Raw genomic sequence first — 21,472 nt, 5'->3', positions numbered from 1 at the left:
GTGATTTGTCCTAATATATTTCTTTATTTATTTATTCTTTGCGTGTCGATGGCAAACCAACGCTCTATTACGTGCTAAATATGTTCTTGCCAGAACCGAGTCACGTGCACTTGCGTCAAATGGCTTCATCGGAAGCTGTTAAGTCAGCCAATCCAACAAGACGTGTCATCGATTGTGGGGCCACAATCGCGCATGTTTTGAGCCTGGTCAAGCATACCCGGTGGGGTATCGGGCTAGGTGCAACCAGATTGTCTTTGCACCGCCGGTGCAAAGACAATCTGGTGCACCACTTGAGTGCGCAGTCTATTTAGGTTCACTCTAGGCACCTCTAGTTGATAATGGATCATCTAGTGTGTGAATTGGAGAAGGCAATGGAAAACCTTTCCATTAAGTTTGCCAGGAAAGTCGGTAGTGTGTGTTTCATTCCCATTAAGGTGATACATCACTGCACACTAGCGCCACCATCACATTTTTAGGGTTCCGTAGCCAAATGGCAGAAACAGAACCCTTATTCCCCTTATAACCCTTCGTCATGTCTGTCTCTCTGTTCTTCCGTCCGTATGTCACAGCTATTTTCCGAAACTATAGGAGCTATACTGTTGAAACTTGGTAAGTAGATGTATTATATGAACCGCATTGAGATTTTACATAAAATTAGAAAAAAAAACAATAAATTTTGGGGGTCCTCATACTTAGGACTGAAACTAAAAAAAATTTTTTTTTATCAAGCCCATACGTGTGGGGTATCTATGGATAGGTCTTCAAAAATGACATTGAGGTTTCTAATATATATTTTTTTCTAAACTGAACAGTTTGCGCGAGAGACCCTTCCAAAGTGGAACACATTTTACATATGTCCCCCCCCCCCGTAACATCTAAAATAAGAGAATGATAAAACTTAAAAAAATATATGATGCACAACATTTATTATGTAAACTTCCACCGAAAATTGGTTTAAACGAGATCTAGCAAGTAGTTTTCATATAGGTACGGGTTAAAGTAAAAATATCGCACTTGGCCGCATTTTTGTTTATTATCCAAAACTAATTTCGAGTGACAAGGTTTAATAATTAAAAGAAAATACAAAATTACCGTGGACCCACTGGTGGGCGAAGCTGAAGTAGACAGGCGGCTGGAAAATGTATCAATTTATTAAAATTTTATTTTGTTATATTATGTTCATCACTTCAAAGAAGCGGCACTGCTCGTGCCACTTTTTGTCTTCATCTTCTTCGCCGCAGCCTCTGCGTACTTGTCCAATGCTGCCTTGAACTCCAGCTGGTCCTCATAGTGTCTCATCTCTTTCTGACCCCAGGCAGTCTTGTCGAAGTACCACTTCAGGTACTTTTCATATTCCTGGAAGAGAATATCCCATGCGTCAGCTCGTTCCTCATATATATTTGTGTGATTAATTGTGTTTTACATCTATACATATGATATTTTATCAGCACTCCGATCACAATCATAACATGTTTTATATACGTTTTGACTATGTACTTTTACGTTGTAGCTACTATTAGAAAAAAAATATGTAAGAAACAATAATGGTAAGCCCTTCTGGCATGATAGGGATCAACACTGTTCAAATGAGTTTCGATCGACATACTGTTCAAATGAGTTTCTTTCGGCATTTCTTTTCAGCAATGATCGTTCCGAAATGCCAGTAGCTTGTAGCTTGTGACAAATTACTAACTTACATAATAAAAAAATTTACGTGAAAAAGTGTCTGAGATGGTCTAATTTCTGAATAAATAATTTTATCATGGGTTTAGTATAGTAAGTACTTCGTTGTACGGAGTACTTACTAATTCCATGGATTTGATATCTTTTGACACGTTGACGTGGCGTGTGGTTTCGTCTGTTGTGAATGCTATAAGTCCTCATTAAATCTAACCTCTGTGTCTTAGTCTTAACCTCATTGACTGTAATCTAAATTACACTCAATCTAGATACCTAACCATATCTAGATTGGTTTTCTTTTTGGGTGATTGGTGGATTGGAACTTCTTATTATGATCTATTTCCACATCATATTATCTCGTGGATATATATACGCTAGTGAGGGCATTCAATATCTTTTTAAATGAATTATACAAGTCACACATGCTTTTTAGCTTATTTTTGAAAATAATAATGACATGAAAAAATTCTGGAATCGAGTGGGAATTGAACTCGCGCCCCTGTCTGTCCGGGACAGTGCTCTTGGCCACTGAGCTATCGAGACCATGCCAGTTGGGCTGAATTAATTTATCTCTTTACTCAATATCTTGTCGTGGGTGTCGTACGAAACCAGATAGCTGATATGCAGCAATAGAATTCCCAAAGAGGGTTTGAACGACAGGCAAGTGGGTTGTACGATCACACGTGAATTTTCAAAATTTAATTTGTTCCGACGTCACAACCTCGAATACAATTGGGTAGACGAGACAGAGAGAAAGTTAGCTTTAACTTACAACTTTTATCTCCTCGTTGTCTTCCAGTATGAAATCGTAGACATCTTGGGGTTTCAATCCGTGTGATGCGATACTGTAATGTAATGTAAATATATTATTGCAAGCGCTCATGGACTGCCCGGGCCGACCCGGGCTGCAGGCATTTCCCTTCTTGCTATTGGTAGTATAAAAAATCAGAAACTGACTGGACAACAGAAGATCGATATTGCCCGGGGCTTCGCTTCCGTGGGAATTTTAAGATAAAATATAGCCTATAGCAATCTTGGATAGTGTACCTTTCTGAAGGTAAAATAATTTTTGAGATCGGTTCGGTAGCTTCGGAAATTACCCGCCTCAAACATACAAACTCACAAACGCTTACCTCTTTTTTATAAAAATAGAATAGACTAGCCTTCCTCTTGAATCAATGTACCTATTAAAAAAGCCGCATCAAAATCCGTTGCGTAGTTTTAAAGATCTAAGCATACATTTGTATATGTTTTATACTATGTAGTGATGATACAACTGGTAAAAGCTGCTAATGTTGACGAAACAATAGCTTACTGCACGATCCTCGCAGGAGTCAGGAAGTTCCTCAGACACTGTTGGATGTAGCCGAGACTGTAGCCCTTCAGCTCCCGGGCTAAACTCTGAATGTCCAGGTCGTTGGGTATGCTGTGTTCACTATAAAATTAAATGAAAATGTTCATTCAAATTACTAGGCGTCATATATCTATATAAAGACTCATATAACTATTATATGACATTTTCTTTTTTTTTTCTTTTTGTTGATCTATGTTTGACATTGTTAATGTTAATTAACGTTTTAGAAGAAAAACCTGCGGTGGGCTTGTTGCGCCACTTATTATTCAACTGCGCTTTGAAAATAGGCAATATAAAGTACACAGGGTCCGGCCCTTGACCAACTGAATGGTCTGACAACTAGAGATACCGTGCGAAGTGTTGATGCAAAAGTAGGAAAGCGGTCTTTGGGCTCCGACGCTCAATGGCTGAAAGGAAGAAACCGGGAAAACTCAGTTTTGGGCGAAGCGGTTTTGGGCGCTAAGCTGTGGAACTCGCTTTCTAAGGATATTAAGAGTGCTACCTGACGTGACGACCTCAGTGGCGCAGTGGTAAAGTTCTTGCCACTGAACCGAGAGGTCCCGGGTTCGATCCCCGGTCGGGTCAAGATGAAAAATGATCTTTTTCTGATTGGCCCGGGTCTTGGATGTTTATCTATATATGTATTTGTTATAAAATATAGTATCGTTGAGTTGGTATCTCGAAACTTACTTTGGGGCTAGCTCAATCTGTGATTTGTCCTAATATATATATATATATATATATATATATATATATATATATATATATATATATATATTATTTATTTATTTATTTATTTATTTATTATTTATTTATTGCTCCTTCCTTAAACTCGTTTAAGGAAAGACTTCTTAAGTCCTCTCTTGTCACGTCTAACATTTAGGCTATTATATTATGTATGTATGTTATTTCTAATACGTATTTATATCTTTTTATGTATTTTTGTTATTGTTATATATATTTATGTATTTATTTATTTAGATTTTAGTTTTCCTAAGTATATTTATTTATTTTCTTATAATTTATAGTCTTCTATGTTCATGTTATACGTTATTACTTCTGTCTGGCCTGCTGCTGTATACACGTCCTCTCAACCTATCGCCGGTTGACTGTAAGAGATCCCTACATGGGATGAGTCCGTCGTTGTACAATGTATCTTTCTTGTATTAATTTTGATTAATGTGCTTATTTTCATATGCAATAAAGTTATTACAAACAAACAAACAAACTCTCAGAAGAGAGAGAGAGGTGGTTTTATAGGTATCATTCTATTAATCTACACTACTCTTTTACGAACATGACGATTTTAATACCTATTTTTGATGAAGTCATTTCCCTGTTGCATTATCATTATTAGTGTAGCAATTAAAATTGCCACGAATTTGTTCTCGCCATTTGTAGGTAACTTCAGCAAACATGGTCATAACATTTGCATAAAACTAGATATACCTTAATAATTGTCTTACTTGGTGACCCACTCGTACAATATCTTGTAGACAGTTGAATAGCACGTGTCAGGAATGGGCACAACTACTGGAAACTGTTTCAGAAGCTTGGCAGCTTTGACCAGCCAGGGTTCTACGCAGGTGCCTGTCAACATAGTGAACTTACCATCTTGAGAGCGAATCAAGGAATCAATACATTTCAACAACACTGAAGTGGTTCACCTGATTGGACCAAGGGAAATTTTTCTAGCCGGTGGTTCACTTCAATTAATTTAGGTGAACCACCGGCACTTGAACCCGAGTGAGTGAAGCCCGAAAGGGCCAATGCCGTATACAGAACATGTCCTGTTAGTTCCTTTGAGGCGTGTGGTCCCGCCCTAAAATAGGACCACACCATATCTTCTCGTGGAGGTCGTTAGGCGACTAAGGAACATAATAACTTCGCAACTGATAGGCAACAATATCAATTCCAAGGAGGATTAACGTCAGGCGTGCGTTTGTAAAATCATAGTCAAATCTTCAAAATCTGGGCTACGCGGCGTCACAGCCTCGAATGAAAACGGGAATACGCGAAGTTGAGTGTGAGTGAGTGGATCCCTTGGGAAACTATGACATCAGTCCACAAGACATCTACCAATACATATTGAATTCAATTCAAATTATTTATTTCAGACAGAGTCGATCTGATGTTAGTAACAATATTAACTTACACTAGTGTTTAGTAAAAGCAAACAAAAACATATTACACAGCATGTAGCCGCAACCACCGCTGAACCAAAGGGTATCCCTAAATCTACCTATATAGTGAAAATGAATGAAGAGGAACCAGGTAAAACTATTAAATTATCTTCTAAATGCTTTCAGTTGTGCAATGATTTTGAAAATTCTTTGAATAGGTAGGTTATATATATACTACTATAGTACTTACTATAGTTTAGCGTTTACGAAATGTTAATATACCTAGTTTCTTTAGTTTACTAAATTTATTGAATTTATTCTAATATCGTTGTGAGTGAAAATTTCCAAAACGGTCTTTTTTTGCTGAGTTCCAAATTAAAATAATTTCTTCTTGTCGAATCGGTTCGGTTATTAATTACGTAATTATCGGAAAACTATTCAAGTACCTACCATCTAGATAATCTTGTACAAAATGTGTACAAGTTGAATACTCACCTATTATTGTCACTTTATCAGTTTTGTTGAATCTCTTAAACAACTTTTTAATGAAATAATAAGTCAGTAAATTAGTATTAACTTCGGCCATTTCTTTAGGTTTCTGTAATAAATGGAAATCTATGCTTAATTCTAAAACTAGTTGATCCTGAGGGTAATAAACATCCATTATGCCGGATCGACGTTGTCGTCGAACAGTTTACCAAACTTTGGCGGATTCGGTATTTAAACATTACTGATTTTTCATTGCGGTAAACGAAAACACTTATACTAACTACGCAATGCTCACGCAATCGCGTCGGTATGTGTCTGGGTATGACGACAGTGTGGAGCTGGCATTACCTATACAGAGGACAGACACTTGGCTATAGAGTCATAAACAATGGAAAACCAAAACCAAACTTTTGACTATGTACATTATGTACTTTTATATATTATTAGAAAAAAAAAAACATTGTAAGAAACAATAATGGTAAGCCGATCTGGCATGATAGGGACCAACACTGTTCAAATGAGTTTCTTTCGGCATTTCTTCTCAGCAGTGGTCGTTCCGAAATTGCCAGTAGTTTGTAGCTTGTGAGAAATAACTATAAATATAAAAATTGACGAGAAAAAGTGCCTGTGAAGGTCTAATTTCTGAATAAATGATTTCAATTTAAAAAGTTCAGCAAAAATTGCTATGTAATATATAAACGTTTTCAATAAGCTTCCAACACAGATAAAAATACTTCCTCTAAAGAAATTTAAATCTTGCTTACACAACTGGCCGCTGGAGAAATGTTTTTATTCTTTGGTTGAATTTTTAAACAATAGCGATTCATAGTTTAATTTTATGTAAATTTAATGACTAATTTTTTGCAAGCTGTTGTTAATGGCTAAATGGGTTAAGGATCTCTAAATTGTATTACTAGCACCGTAGTCAAGATAATTCTTTATTTGCATTAAATAGGGTACAGACCCTATTTAATGCAAATAAAGAATTATCTTGACATAGATGTTGTTTTATATATATGTATAGTTCCTACATTACTGTTGTTAGAAGTTTGTTGAGCATAGACCAACTGTGGATGAAAAAAGGGTTGAAAAATATAAATACCTTGCTATAGAAAAGCTTGTGAATATTCTTGATAAAGATAACGGACGGTTGACACACTTCGGCACATTTGCCAATGGCCGCCACCAGGGGCTGCAGGTAAACTGCCGATATCATAATACTTGGAATCTCACAGGGATCTACTTCGAATAGTACCGCATCTAAAATCATATTCTGAACACATGAGTGAGTAGGTACGATCCAGATTGGTACCTAGTTAGTGTTTTTTCTAGGAATATTATTTTGTAGACGAACTCGTTCGCATTGTTTGTGACAATTAAAACAAAAAAAAAATATTATTTGCAAACTACTTTCTACTCTTTCTCTGTTTCTCCCTTTTTAAATCTAAACACTTTTTAATGTATAAAGTGACATTCAATTGTTATCTTCTTGTATTGCTCCATTAATCGCTAAAATTATGTTTGGAACCGTGTATTTCCTTCGGGCAAAGTTCCTTATTCCGAATTAAATGACACTTGACTTTCTTCTCTGTACTCTCAACAAAATCTAACTAAATTTCAAGATTAGTTGAGCGATGACGACGATGATTTCCGATCGATTTCGGTCAAGGCGACAACTTTGATTTTGAACTCGTTGAGATATCGATAGGTTGAGTTGACAAAGCGTGAAGTAATCAACAACAAGAAAACGCGGCAAGCATTATGGGCACCATCGAGGCTTGTAATTTTGGCATTTTTGAATGATTTCAAACGTATATTTGCATGTATGTTTGGGTAATCTCCCAGGTTTTCCTGTTTCTGAGACCAAAAATCTATGTAGACGCACCCTCTGTCATATTTTACCATTCAACTACCAATTACTGAATAAAGATCATCTATTCTTATTATTATATTATTCTTCTGTTCATATAATACAATATTAGGTAGAAAATAGATTAAAAACAATCACCATTTAACGACGCCAGAGCGTGAACTAGCGTAGTCTTCCCGCTGCGTGGCGGCCCAACAATGAGCACCCTGTGGTTCCCGTGGACGACATCCCGACAGCGCTCCCACCACAAGCTTCGGGTTTCACCAGCGTACGCCAAGGCTTGACTGAGGACAAAAAGGAATACTTTAAAAGTTTACTATATAACATGATGTATATATATGTCTTGGGAAAAGTAAAAACCCTAGAGGAATATGTGTAACAAAACAGATGCGTTATGTCGTCAAACTGTTTTCCGAACTCTGATTATATATACATCACTGGTTTTTCATTGCGGTAAATAAAATAAGTTTCATACTAACTACGCAATGTTAACGAATTCACGTCGGTACGTGTCTGAGTACGGTGACAGTGTGGATTAGATGAGTTTACAATATGTAATGTCATGAGCATTAGCTCGGCCTATAGCAAAAACTAAGGGCACATACACTCAAGAGAGTCTCGCCACTTATTGTTAGGTCGTCCTGAATATTTGATGGTCACCGGAGCCTATGGATTTATTCAGGGCACTTTTTAACACCCCTGCTGTTGTCGGCCCTGAATAAATCTTTTCACGCCCATTTTGAAGAACTCCATGTTTTGTAGTTTTTGGGGAAAACTATGGCAATCAGCTCCCGATTTCACAACCGCAGATACTTACCCATAGTAGCAGCGGATATCGTCTCCAACTAAATTCTGATCCCCAAAGAAGTTTTCCAACGAAGTCCGAGGATACTGTTTAAGAATATCTTTCACAGCTAAGCCCTGTGAAGTAAAAAAGTTATATTATGCGGTACTTTTAGATTTTTTATTAAGTAAATAAATGAATGTAAGGTCGAAAAACATTATCTCACGTGAAGTTGCTCAGCAATATGTTCACTCATTGTAGCTTCGAGCTTCTTTTTCTTCTTTCCTTTCTTGTTCTTTGTTTTTAATGGTTCTAACATCTTTTCGCCCATGTTCGTGTAGTCAGTCTTCAAAGCTGCTCTCAGTAGTTTCAGCTCTTTTCTATAAAAGTAAATTGAGATTGGTCATTGGCTGATGTGAATTGTGATTCTCAATTTCAACGAGGAACATCTCGTATAGTCCTAGTACCATAGTAACTTACTTCATGTCCTCATCAACGTAATCGCAAACTTCTGTCTTAACCTCTTTGCAAGCATTAGAAATATCGAGATCCTTTATGTATCCTTTCTTAACAAGTTTTATTTCTGTTTCATCTAGCTCATCCCAATTTGTGTGATATATTTCCATTGCCTTAAATAAAGCGTTATCTCAATCGTAATTCTTAAAATTTATACAACTATGTTATTGTTTTTATTACCTCTACAATATAAGTCAATTTATCAGATTTTGGATAATTATACCCGGGATGTTGATTCGGGTTTTTCATTAGTTTCTTCATCATAAGAGCTTGCGCCTTTAATTTCATTTGTTCTTCCTTTTTCTGCATCATCTTCTCCCGTTTCGCTTGTTGAGCAGCAAATTTTTTCTATAAAATTTACTTTTACTATGAATATTTGTTGATCATTGAGATATATCATGATCAGATAGATAATAGCCTATTATAAGCCGATAGTCAAGAGTTTATTATTATTATTTTTTCTTTACCTCCTGAGAGCTCTTCCCTTTATCAGCCTTTTCTTTTTCAAGAGCTTTTTTGTACTCTTCAAGCCATTCACCAGGAGAGGTCATCTCGTCCTTTATTATAGCCACTATCCCGCCTTCGGTCTCTTCGGGTATGTCATGGATATACTGGATTTCACGAAACCTGAGTACAAATCATGGATTTTTAAGTTTTTTTATATCTACCTTTTTGTTGTCTGATTCAAAATCATGTTCATGAAAATCAGCGTTATGACCAACAAAATAATTTTGAAGCTAAGTCATTCCTCACAAACTCAAAATGTAAAGTAACTACTTGATTCTGAGGATCTATTGTTATTTATTTACATTAATAAAATAAATTTTGAAACTTACCACGAATAGAACCAGTCTCGTACAACGTCTCTGTAATATTCAGTTAGTTCTGCAGTTTGCTCTTTTAAGTAAATCTGTTTGAAAGTGTCAAATGAAACTCTCCAGTCTTTTGTATGTTTCTTCCGTGTGTCGGTCCAATACGATCTTAACTAAGGACAAAAACATTAATTTGGGTCTCACTTTTTATCTTTTATCTTCGTTGATCCTAGTTAGGTTCGGGTAAAAATTTGGAAGATTAAGCTATGATTTTGCAACTGACCGCTTGCCTGACATCAATATTTTCCTTGGAAATGCTATTATTAGCTATCAGCTGCTTGACCAACTTGATCCTAAGGCACCAAGAAGATAATATAGTCCCACTCTAGGTCGGATAACATTAAACGAAACATTATTTTAATAATAGGTAGTACATAAAATATTTCATTTCGAGTCAGAAAAGCGGAGTCGTGTTGCAGACGACTGTATAGGCCATGGAGTAGATATTGCATTTAATTAGAAGAAATGGACGATATCAAAAAGATAGCGGATGGAAACTGGATTTTAACTGCCCAAAACAGGGAATAGTAGAGGGAACTGAAGGAAGCCTACACCAAGTATAAAGGAAGAACAATATATTTTTAAATTCAAGTTCAAAATGACATACGTACCTTATCAGATTTAGGTTTGCTTGTCAAATGGGGTGGTAAACAGTACTGTATGTCCAGTAGCTTATCACGATTACAGTCATCGATTTTCTTCCTTTTAGCTTCGAAATATATTCTACAATAGAAATAAACTGCTTAAAACACATGTTTAACGAACGAAACCCACGATAATACACGATCCTATTCACGATCCTGGGTGCAACATTGCATATTATAATAATGCATTGTCATCCAAACAATTTTTTTTTTGATCTGGGTTTTGGATGTTTATATATATAATATATGTTATACAATACAGTATATTTGTGTTCCAGTATCCCTTAACATGAGTTTCGAACTCACTTTGGGGCTATCTCAATCTAATTTGTCGGTAAAAAGAAAAATATCATCTTATTAATTTAGTTAAGATGCATTTATCGTAATTGTAAAGTCATACAAAAGAAATGCTCATCCTGCTGGGTCATTCTTAGACGTCAAAGTCAAAGACCACGTATACAAGAGCGATACATGGACGTAAATGATAAGGATACATATCCTTGTCAAAGCAGCCATTGCTGCTTAATACAATCTTGTGCCTTTAAGGACATTTCCTTAAAGGCACAAGATTGTATTTCCTGGAGGCCCTAGTCAAGAGAGCCACAGTTACTATTGGTCACGACCCTCATCCATGAGAATATGATGAATATGAAGACTACCTTCCTGCCATCTGGATCAGTTTTGCCGCTCTATCTCTCAACTCCCATCGCGCTGGTGGCGGCATCTCTCCCTCCAACTCTTTCGCCCACCTCTCTCTTTGTTGTTTTGTTTTTGTGTTGTTGCGTATGACTTGTCTGTAAGGGATTTTGCATAATTAGAAACTGAAGATCTTTTTTCAGATCAGAAAAAAATCGAAATTTATTAAGTACACTGATATATATTATTGCATGTGTCTCCCCTAAAAGTTAATGTTGAGGTTTTTAATTCCTATTAATTTATTATTGGTAGGTCTCGATAATCTCGTCTCGTAATTCTTCTTATTCTTTGCGTGTCGACGCTCAGTATTGTGACAATGTAATTTAATTCGGTGCGAAGCGGTGTTGGTGTAATGGTTAAGACGCCCGCCTGTGGATCGAAAGGTCTCAGGTTCGAATCCTACTCGTGCCACATAAGTTTGTATACCAATCTGACTCATGTATAGTAGTTTTCATCGTCCACCACTTGCTTCCGGTGAAGGAAAACATCGTGAGGAAACCTGCACACTGGTTGATTCTTATTAACTTTTGTGTGAAATGGAGAAGGCAATGGCAAACCACTCCATTAATAATGCCAAGAAAGTTGTTGTGTATGTTTCATTCCACATAACAACCACGACCCTCAGCCATGAGCCTCAACTATGAAGAAAAATTTAATTCCATTTACTAACTAAATGAATCCCTGGCCACGGTTTATGGCCAGTCAGCCAGTTGGTTGGACAGCCAAGAAGTGATTGATAGAATTAGCATTCGCTCTAGACCAAACGAGCGAAGCCTTTAAGAGAATTAGCATTAAAATTATTCCGACCTGGATCTTTCATGTGCCTGAATCATAGCAGCCATTTCTATCGTTTTAAGTTGCTCTTCTGTTAATTTCTCTTTATCATCAACTTCCTTGTCTTTCTCTATCTCTTCAGCGTCCCACCAACATGCAGCCTCTTGACCTCCTTCCTTTTCATGCTCTTTTCTTTCTTGTTCTAAAATAATTTTAGATATATCTTTATTTACATTATTTGTAACGAAATTGTATTTAGAATTATTAGTGAGGCATATATATGTATTATTTACTAAATTACATCACGTGTGTCATATTCATTAAGCCAATGACAAAAAAATTCACAATAGTTATAAAACGTTAGCTTCACACCGTGAATCAGATCATCTATTACCTATAGTATAGCTGATGGATATAGAAAACAATTTCTAACATTCCATCTTGCTGCAAAAGCTTTTAAATAAAAATTTGCTACAGAATCAAAAGATATTTACTGTTAACTATAAAATGTAATTTTTAAAACGCGTGAAACGTATAAAAATAGAAAACGAGAGAAATGTTTAACTTTAGGTCTTCGTTTAAAATCTTTTTGTAATAAGATGGTAAGAGTTTATGACCTAATTGAATCTTCCTACCAAGTCGAATCCGTTCTCTCTCTTCCTTCGCAGCTCTGAATATTTCCTCTAGCTTGGCGTCCAACAGCTCTGATCTCGGCGCATCATCAGGTGTCCCACTGAACTCGGCCTCGTAAGGAGACATCTTGTGTGCTCGTGCGCCGTTAGCTAGGAACTGGTAGTTGCTCCCGTCTAGTTTACGCAGTTGTGTCTTGAGTTCTAGGATTCTTGTAAAAGGGAAACATTAACATTATCTGCTATCCCTATTTGGTCTAATGGTTGACTAGTAGATAATATCAAACAACACAACAACAATCAGTATATTTGTACCGAACAGATACGTATGGCGTCGTCGCCGGCCGCAGCTGCTAGCTGTGCCGCAAGGGAGAACCAACCTGGTGAAAGAGGCGCCGCTGACGCGGGCATTGCGCACAATTAATATCGTGGCTAATGATCTGGACCTATTTTGTTGCTCTTTGAATGATTTCAGAAGAATTGGACTATATGTGATTTGCTACAGATTACAATAGGCTCATTCTAACGCATTAGGTAATAACCTGTAATGTTAGATGTAAGAAATGTTAATAAATAAATAAATAAAAATATCATCTACCGTTTGTAAATTATTTTGGTAATTGTGGACGTTTTAAATAATTGAAATACCTAAATAAATATTTGCAAAATTATTGTGTACTTATGGTGTTTTAGACTTTTCTTTTAAAAGCTTTTTACATAACATGCCCCCAGTTTAGACCAATCGGGAAAGTAGACCATTTATACAAGATGACCAAATAGAGCAATAAGCAGACCATTGAGATAACTAGACTAATGAGGAAAGTTAGTAGACGGATTGGCAAAAAAATGTACAAATTGTGAAAGTAGATCAAACATTCAAAATGGATCAATGTGAAGTAGACTAATCATTCTGGAGAATGGAAGATGATTTCTATACATATTATGAGTACCTCATGCAAGTAAGTTTAAGATAAATTTAATAAAACCATTGGCAATCGTTTTGCGTCAAACAAATCGGAGAGCATGCATGAAGACAGTAGAAGTATAGAGGAAGCGAAAGATATTTGTCAGGATTGTGACAAGTCGATAAGCGTACTCTCTATCAATGTATGAGAAACAGACATGTTAATATTATGGAATGATAAAAAAATGTACACCTACCTCTGAGAAACAGCGTGGACAACGTTCTCCATGTAAAGTGTTTTCTGGACTTGCGCGTTGTGTTGCTTGCAGTCCAGTGCATCGTTGAAGGCTGCGATGTACAGGGCCAGCATTCCCGAGAGCCTCTCAGAGGCTTGGCAAAGAGTTTTATCGTTCACTTTTATCTCCTGTAAAGAAAAAACTAATAAAATATTCCAAAACATCGGTCCAACCAAAAAATTCTTAAGGTATTCTTTCTCGATTTAGGCGGTTAGGCTTTAAATTCCCTTCCACCTACGTTACGTAGGTACTCCTACCTAAGGTCGAAAGGTATATATTATTATTGGTATTTAGTATATTTTTAAGGTGTTTATTTATGTATTTATAATAATAATAATTGTGCGTAGGTATGTATTTTTTTCAGAGAACTGGGTGAAATAGTTTTCAAGAGTGGCAAGCACATGTGAACATGTTCGGTGCTTGCACTCCCAACCAGGAAATATTTTGTTTTTTATTTTAATTTTTTAAATTAAATGTGTTAAGTTTAGTGTATAGTGTAAGTTATATTACATACATAAGTGAAACCTATTTTCATTTGTTTGTATCTTTTTTTTTCTTTTTTTGTACTTATATCCAAATTTAACTAATGTTTCGCTAAAAATTATCTAAATTGCAATTTAAATTAAATTGGTATTTATCATCAAGATTTTTATCACAAAATTTGTATAGACCATCTAGCATAATTTAGTTAGGGTGAGTTGCACACGTCAATATTGGCGTTGACTTTAACCTGCATGCCGCAGACGATCGACGCGTTAGACAAAGTGGCGTACCTTGCGTTTTTCTGCGCATGTTAAAGTTAACGTCAAAATTGACTGGGGCATCCCACTAATAGTATTCTTCGAAGGTCTTCAATCACAAATAACGTGATACCTGATAAAAACTATCGATTTCCACTATATCATCCAAATGAGATAATGTGTCCTTCCATTTTCTAAAGAAATAATCACTCGACATTTTTAACAAAATTTATCTATTTTAATAGAAACATAAATATATTAACATAAAAAATATAATGGATCCGTTTGACATTAAGATAATCAGTTGCGAAAACGTCCAGTAGGCTGTGCTAATGACAGCTATTCGATACATAGATTATTATGGTTATCTGTGTGTTCCCTCTGTACGCTATAACTTAGGAATACGGATAAGGACATAGGTCACATTTTATGCCGCAAAGAGGTACTGTTACCATGATTACCATGGAAAATTCACGCAGACGAAGCCGCCGGCTGAGCTAAAAGCTAGTTAAGTATACTTGTCTTCCAAAAAAAATTGAATCGTACTAAAGCTAGATAAAAAAAAAATTAACCTGTTCCGTCCCACTGCTGGGCAAAGGTTCCAAGTCCTTTCGACCCATTCTATCCAATACCAATGCTAGATATATATTCAAAAGAAATTCAGAAATTCATACGCTCAATGGAAATTTTGACACAATCAATAATTCACACAAAGTCAAGTAGACTCCAAAGCCATGAAACGGAACGATTACTCTATCACACCCGTGTAATACATTTCAAAGCTGTTATCTACAGCATGCACTCAACCTTTATTTCAATAAGAGCGTTTCTGAAGTGAGCCAGTACCCATTTGGCCCGATGAAAGGGCGAAACGACGCAAAACGTGGGCTATTTCGTGTTATCATCGGGAGCGGAAAACTTTACATCATACTCGATGGGGGAAATAAATGATCCCACTTGACAAGAACGACTCTTATTGCTTTCCTTTAAAAGGCGAAACATAATATTTTTCACACAAATTCTGACCTTATTTGAAGTTCAAATAAAGTTGAAAATCGCTCAGTGAACAGAATAGGGTTGTCACAATTTAGGTGCGTGTTTTATCGTACAGCAGGGCCGTGCCGCAGTTTCCGGTGTACTGAATGAACGAATGAGCGGCCATCTTGTCAGCGGAAGTAGTAAAGCCTTCCGTAGCGTCTGCCATCCAAATGTCGCTGTTTTCGCTAGATTTTTTATTTTCTGTTTTGCGGTGTTTCTCAAAGTGGGGTGCGCGTCAAAATAAGTATAAGTTGTAAACAAAATGGCGAAGTTCAACGCTCTTCTCTCGTAGTGAAAGACACATATTTTTTACCAACTAATCTTATATCTCTTTAAACCCAAAATGTATAAGAGAGTTTAGAATAAGAAACCAATTTACGAATCAATATTGAATTGTAATTTTGCGTAAACAAAAACTCGATTTGGCTTCGATGCGAGTCTACTCGCACTCGTCTTAAAAATATAATCTAAAAGATCGAAACTATGATCGATTGCTCTGTGGGTATGGAACCATTTTGGGTAACACATTTGACGGAGACCAAAATTAAAACACTAGCTGACAATGACACTTCTGTTAGACTTTTAATTTTAAAAATAAAATGTTATAGTTATAAGTAAATAATGACTAGGGCTCCTCGGTGCACACTTTGAGAACCGCTGTCTTAATAAAAACAACATCATAAATACTGCTATTTTCAAGTAACTTTTATTAAATTAATAATTTGAGCGCGTTTGATCTCAATCTAGCCTTCTGGCGAGCAAAAAAATGAATTTTAACCCGGTAAAATGTTGGGAACCTCTGCCTTGTTGGATGTTAGCGCCACACCACGTGCCTTTTTTAGCTCCGTTGTCGTTCCGGCGGTTTATCAGCTGTCGCCTTTGTACGGTTTAAGTACTTTGAGTATTTTCCGAGATAAAGCTTAACAATTTGTTGTACACGATCGTGATTTAGTTTCCCTTGTCTGTGCCACTCGCTTGGATTTGTTGGGTCTTTTTCGTTCTAAATTATAGTATGATATTTGTATCTCACTATACCATTAGTATTATAAAAGCCAAAACCTTGTGAGGATGTTTGAACCTAAATCTTCCTAAATTTACTGGATGGATTTCAATAAAATTTGGTACACTTGTAGAATATCTTCACATACTTCTTTTTATTTGCGTGTCGATAGCATTGACAACGAGACCAAACCAAGATATATCCTGGATTACATATGGTTACTTTTTATCCCGAATATTTTAATTTTGTTTCAATTCGTCACTTTACACTAAAGCTAAGAAAACATTAGTTTACAAAGCTACACTAAAATTGTATATCATAAAAGAGAACACGAACAATTTACACCATCTGAAAATCAATCAAACGCTTCCTCAATAAAAAATTAACGTCGACAAAAAACAAACACATTTTCTCACTCTATTTTCACGTAATAAATATTCTATTAAGTTTAAAAATTTAAAAGTCTCCCTCAAGTATTGAGCATCTGACACTGTAATGGAAAGTTCCCCTCATAAGACGCCTAATAAAATTCAATACATCGCTTGGGGGCAAAACAAAGACGCAAAAAAATCTATTTTACATCAGACGTGAATATTTGGTGGTGACATGTGACAGCTAGGGTTAGATCAACCACAATATATCAAGTTTTAAAACTCGTATGATACACGAATTGACACCTTATTATTACTGTGATAAGGTATGGTTGTGTTTGACATTAGGTGAGGTAAGTTTTCATGACATAATATGATACAAAGTGACTGAATTGGTTTTGAAATTATTTCACATTTTGCTCGCGGGAGTGGGTTGAGACGACGTTTGGTTATTGTGTTATATTTGACAAAATACATGTTGTCAAGACGTATGTATATATTCAGCTATTTTCTTTTGATCCATCATAAAAATAATCGACTAAATTATCTATACTATTATTATAAAGAGGTAAGCGTTTGTTAGTTTGTATGTTTGAGGCGGGTTATCTTCGAAACTACCAAACCGATTTCAAAAATTCTTTCACCATTAGAATTGCACATTATCTAAGATCGCTATAGGCTATATTTTATCTCAAAATTCACACGGGAGCGAAGCCCCGGGCAACATCTAGTTTCTTTATAAAAAGTGAAAAGATTAAACTAATTCAATGCGTGATTTTTGAACGTCAGGCAGGCGATTGTTTGTAAACATCTTTAAAATTTTGAGGTTTGTTTTCACGCTGAACCCCAGCTTCACGGCATCACAGCTCCCAATGTAACAGGGACACTCAAAGATGAGAAAGAAAAAATATTTTCGAAACTGCACATTGGATATTTACCGCCAAAATTTGAAGTTAGAAAACAATTTCTGGTAGGTGTCCTGTATTTATTTCTCAAACTTAATTACCACCACAGTAAAACTTATTAGGTATACAGCAACAGTAGGGCATTTCCAGTAATATTTTTTTTACATTTTTCAGTCGTGGTAAAAACTGCGAGAGTGCATATCGTATTGCCTCTCTCCGGAGACCTTTACGCGATATTGCTCAGAAATATGTCGACGCGTAATGGGATCGCCCGCAAAATGTTGCCACATAAAAAAAAATGCGGCGTTTTAAAATTAATGCTGATGTTGGAGAATGAAAGGAAATTACTTAAAAAACTTTTGATGAATTAGCAAATACAAAAATTATGTATTTGCCAAACATTACACGACTTCACAGTATTGTATCAAAAATTATTAAACAGATTTTAATGCTAACTTAAAAAGGCAATATAAGTGAATCGTATTTTAAAGACAATATTCATGTGTTCATAAATAAGTCTTTTGACTTGTCATAATTGATTGATTTACAAATTATTTGACGTCATTTATATGAATAGATAGATAATTATTTTTTTTAAGTTTACCACTTAAAAGTTCAAATAACACAAGTACATTTTCCGTTAAACTAAAATTCTCACATATTTAAAGTCTCCTGGATAAGTAATAATTCTCAAACTTAGTAATAATCTCATTCGTGTGAGTATCAAAGTAGTTAATTTGGAAATTAACGCAACGAAGTCATTCGGTGAATTTATCGTCTCGCAAACAACTTGCAAATTGGCCGGGAGGAGAGACGTTTTCGCTAAATACCTATAAAAATGTCTGTTCACGGTGAAATATTGTAACTAGTGTCCTGGAGCGAGCCATAGGAGGCGGCGTTTTATGTATAAAAATACCGAGATAGTTGATAAATTGAGTTGGTATGGTCACGTCTTGCGAAAACACAAATTTCGTCCGGAACAAATGCCTAGCCACGTCGTTAAATCAAACTCAAAAAGTTCTGTCTTTACGTTATGAAGGAGGATTATGTGCTAAAGGTTCAACTACCAAGGATGCTGAAGACCATGTAAAGAAGACATTGTTAGAATGCGAACCTTGGGCTTCACCGCTAAATAGCGAATTATATCGAGAAAATTCTCATGTGAGAGTGAGATTCAGAGACGGCTGATTATCGATTGTTTTGCAAACTAAAGAAGTTCTCCACTGCCTTCGCGGTTGGCAGTTTAATAACACAGGTGAATCTTGAAAACTAAAGGTTACTCCTCATACAAAGACCCTTAAGAGCAGACTTTTAGAACAAGTATTATATGATATAAATGATTATGATATTATTTTGATTATGATACTAAAAAAACAATAAAAAACTCTTAAATTTAAAAACCATTTTTATGGTTATGTAAATTGAATTTTATTAATGGGATTATATTGATAATCTTGTTATTGAAAAATATTGCATGCCTGAAAGGGCAATCTGTTGAAACTCTCACATAAATTTACCATTCTTGTATGTATGTTCATGTCACTTTGACTTTGACAGGGCTTCATGTGATGGATGCGAGGACTACCATTATAAATAGGAATATCGCTCGCATCATGCACCAATCCATAAGTTAGGACTCTGAATAAATTGTAGCACTTTCCACGTCCGGATGGCTCATTTCGGGTGGTTTTCCTCGCTGCTTTACCGCTGCTGGAATGTAAAATATCGTCCTACCTTATCTACTTTATTAGCTGGGAATGAGAGTTCCATTTCAAAAGGAATATCGCGTGATAAACCATTCACAATGGTTGCTTTGTCTTCGTTAGTGACAGACTGTTGCGTCGGTTGAGCATTTTTAGTTTTTTTTTTTTTCTGATGGTCTCATCTTTCCGTAGATCAGCAAGAAAGAAAGATTTGTCCAAAATTCCCCATTTTTTTTACATGTTTACATATTATTGTCCACGCCAGCTTCCCGTGGAGTAGGCTAGGCAGAAACATTAAGAATTTTCACTTGCCACAATCCTGATAAATTTCACTCGCCACCTGTTTTCCCTTTTTGGAACACAATAACTTTCGACGACTTAAGTTGGGATATTTGGCCAGGGCATTTACCTGAACCTGGCAGATTGGAGAGCACACACGAGCCAATGGTCTGACAACTAGGATGGCGAAGACCGTGCGGAGAAAATGTAAGAAAGCAGTCCTCCAATCGAGAAAACCTTCAGACGAGAAAAACCATTTTTAACTCCCGACGCAAAAAGAGGGGTGTTATAAGTTTAACGTGTCTGTCTGTGGCATCGTAGCTCCCAAACGGACGAACCGATTTTCGTTTAGTTTTTTGTATTCATGTTTCATGAAAATCGGTTCGTTCAAAAATTGTAGCGAAATGAATATTGAATGTCGGGGGTTTTTCAATTTGTCTAACAAATAAACTTTTTGAATAAAAAACACGAAGTAGCAATGAAAACATTCTGTAAAGTCGATTCAAATGTGTGAAGTAACAAAACATAGTATTTTTATTAAATAATTCATATGTATTTAGTCGGCGGAGTCCCAAGTGAGGAGTATAATTATCTCTCAAGCCTTATTTCAAGGCTCTACGTAAAGTTCCTGAAAGTTTCCTCCATATTTTAGAGCAGTACAACTTAGTGCTTTAAGTTTGCTGTTAGGTGGCGGCACTGGTAGCTATAAACATGATTTAAGTATAATAATAGTATATAACTTTACCACTGCAACACGAACATAAAATTTCTTAAAGTATTCATCTATTTTCATTATGAAATTATGACGATTTAAAATGTCTTTCGTTAGTAGTTTTTCAAGATCTTCAATACCAATTCCTTTTTAACTTAGAGTATGCTAATTGTTAACACTGGTGTCAGATTTTGTTCAAGTCCCTTTAAGGCATCTGACAGGTCTTTTACGACTACCTGCCGCGTCCAGTGACAAGTAGTCGCATAATCCATTGCTATTCCATTTGTATACCTAAATACACTATTATTAGCAAATTAGACATATAAGACTTGACAAACAAAAATACAGGGATTCATGAAACAAAATCACCTTTGGTTGTCACTAAAAGATCCGATAGTGATTGGTTATAAATGATCTAGAAATTATTAGATCAGTATAAGCATAAATGTCATACCGATTGCCTGTCGATGCCCGGTTAGGTCATGATGGAAAATGATCTTTTTCAGATTGATATGTTATAAAATATACTATCATTATTATCATGTAGCACAAGTTTCGAACTTACTTTGGAGCTAACTCATACTACAAAATCTACTCAAAGTACAATGGCTGTTTTAGCAATATCCGTTACAAAATAAGCCATTCCCACCCATTCCCTTAAATCAATTCAAAGGGCTACCTTGTCAATTAGGGCAGAATTAACCTCACATAAACCTCATTAAATAACAAAAGCCCAAAGTCGTACATTACAAAAACAAGTACATTAGCAAGCTGCTAAATTCCGCTCTTAATCGCACTGCACAATCGTATATTTCTTGATTAAGAGCTCGTAAAAATGTCTTCTCTGTCTGATTTATGAGCGGCGAGCGAGAGAGCAGATTAGTGGTTCCATACTGCAAATAGAGAATAAACAATAGTACAGATGCGTAGAAGGTTTCCCGAATAAAAATTATGCGAAATTGAAACTTATCGACAAGAATTTTCTTTGGAATATCATGAAAAGTAGAAATATCACGTGCCACGAAAGCACTTTTTCCATTGACATTTCGAATTCTGATAACAATAAGTCTTAAAGTACCAATTTATCAGCCAC

The 21,472-nt window shown here is 35.9% G+C and overlaps 1 protein-coding gene across 3 annotated transcripts; it reads right to left on the bottom strand.

Moving 5' to 3' along the window:
- Positions 1 to 1,022: 1,022 nt before the first annotated feature.
- On the bottom strand, positions 1,023 to 14,680 carry LOC128671354 (IQ and AAA domain-containing protein 1-like). Of its 3 annotated transcripts, none has more exons than XM_053747764.1 (19): positions 14,505 to 14,680; positions 13,593 to 13,759; positions 12,438 to 12,643; positions 11,836 to 12,004; positions 10,992 to 11,126; positions 10,300 to 10,411; positions 9,653 to 9,801; positions 9,284 to 9,443; positions 8,997 to 9,164; positions 8,781 to 8,929; positions 8,527 to 8,680; positions 8,334 to 8,437; positions 7,655 to 7,800; positions 6,749 to 6,906; positions 5,653 to 5,755; positions 4,501 to 4,624; positions 2,996 to 3,115; positions 2,453 to 2,525; positions 1,023 to 1,356 (listed from the first exon to the last, which is right to left on the bottom strand). In XM_053747764.1, the coding sequence occupies exons 1-19, from the start codon at positions 14,586 to 14,588 to the stop codon at positions 1,183 to 1,185; spliced, it is 2,655 nt and encodes an 884-aa protein (XP_053603739.1). In that variant the 5' UTR covers positions 14,589 to 14,680; the 3' UTR covers positions 1,023 to 1,182. The 3 variants fall into 3 exon arrangements, with proteins under 3 accessions (XP_053603739.1, XP_053603740.1, XP_053603741.1); XM_053747765.1 differs by having other exon boundaries at positions 14,405 to 14,519; XM_053747766.2 differs by lacking the exons at positions 1,023 to 1,356; positions 2,453 to 2,525 and having other exon boundaries at positions 3,024 to 3,115; positions 4,484 to 4,624.
- Between the last annotated feature and the right edge of the window lie 6,792 nt (positions 14,681 to 21,472).

This window comes from Plodia interpunctella, chromosome 7 (assembly GCF_027563975.2).
Source record: "Plodia interpunctella isolate USDA-ARS_2022_Savannah chromosome 7, ilPloInte3.2, whole genome shotgun sequence".
Taxonomy (NCBI): Eukaryota; Metazoa; Arthropoda; class Insecta; order Lepidoptera; family Pyralidae; genus Plodia; species Plodia interpunctella.
This window is presented reverse-complemented; position numbering and strand designations above follow the sequence as displayed.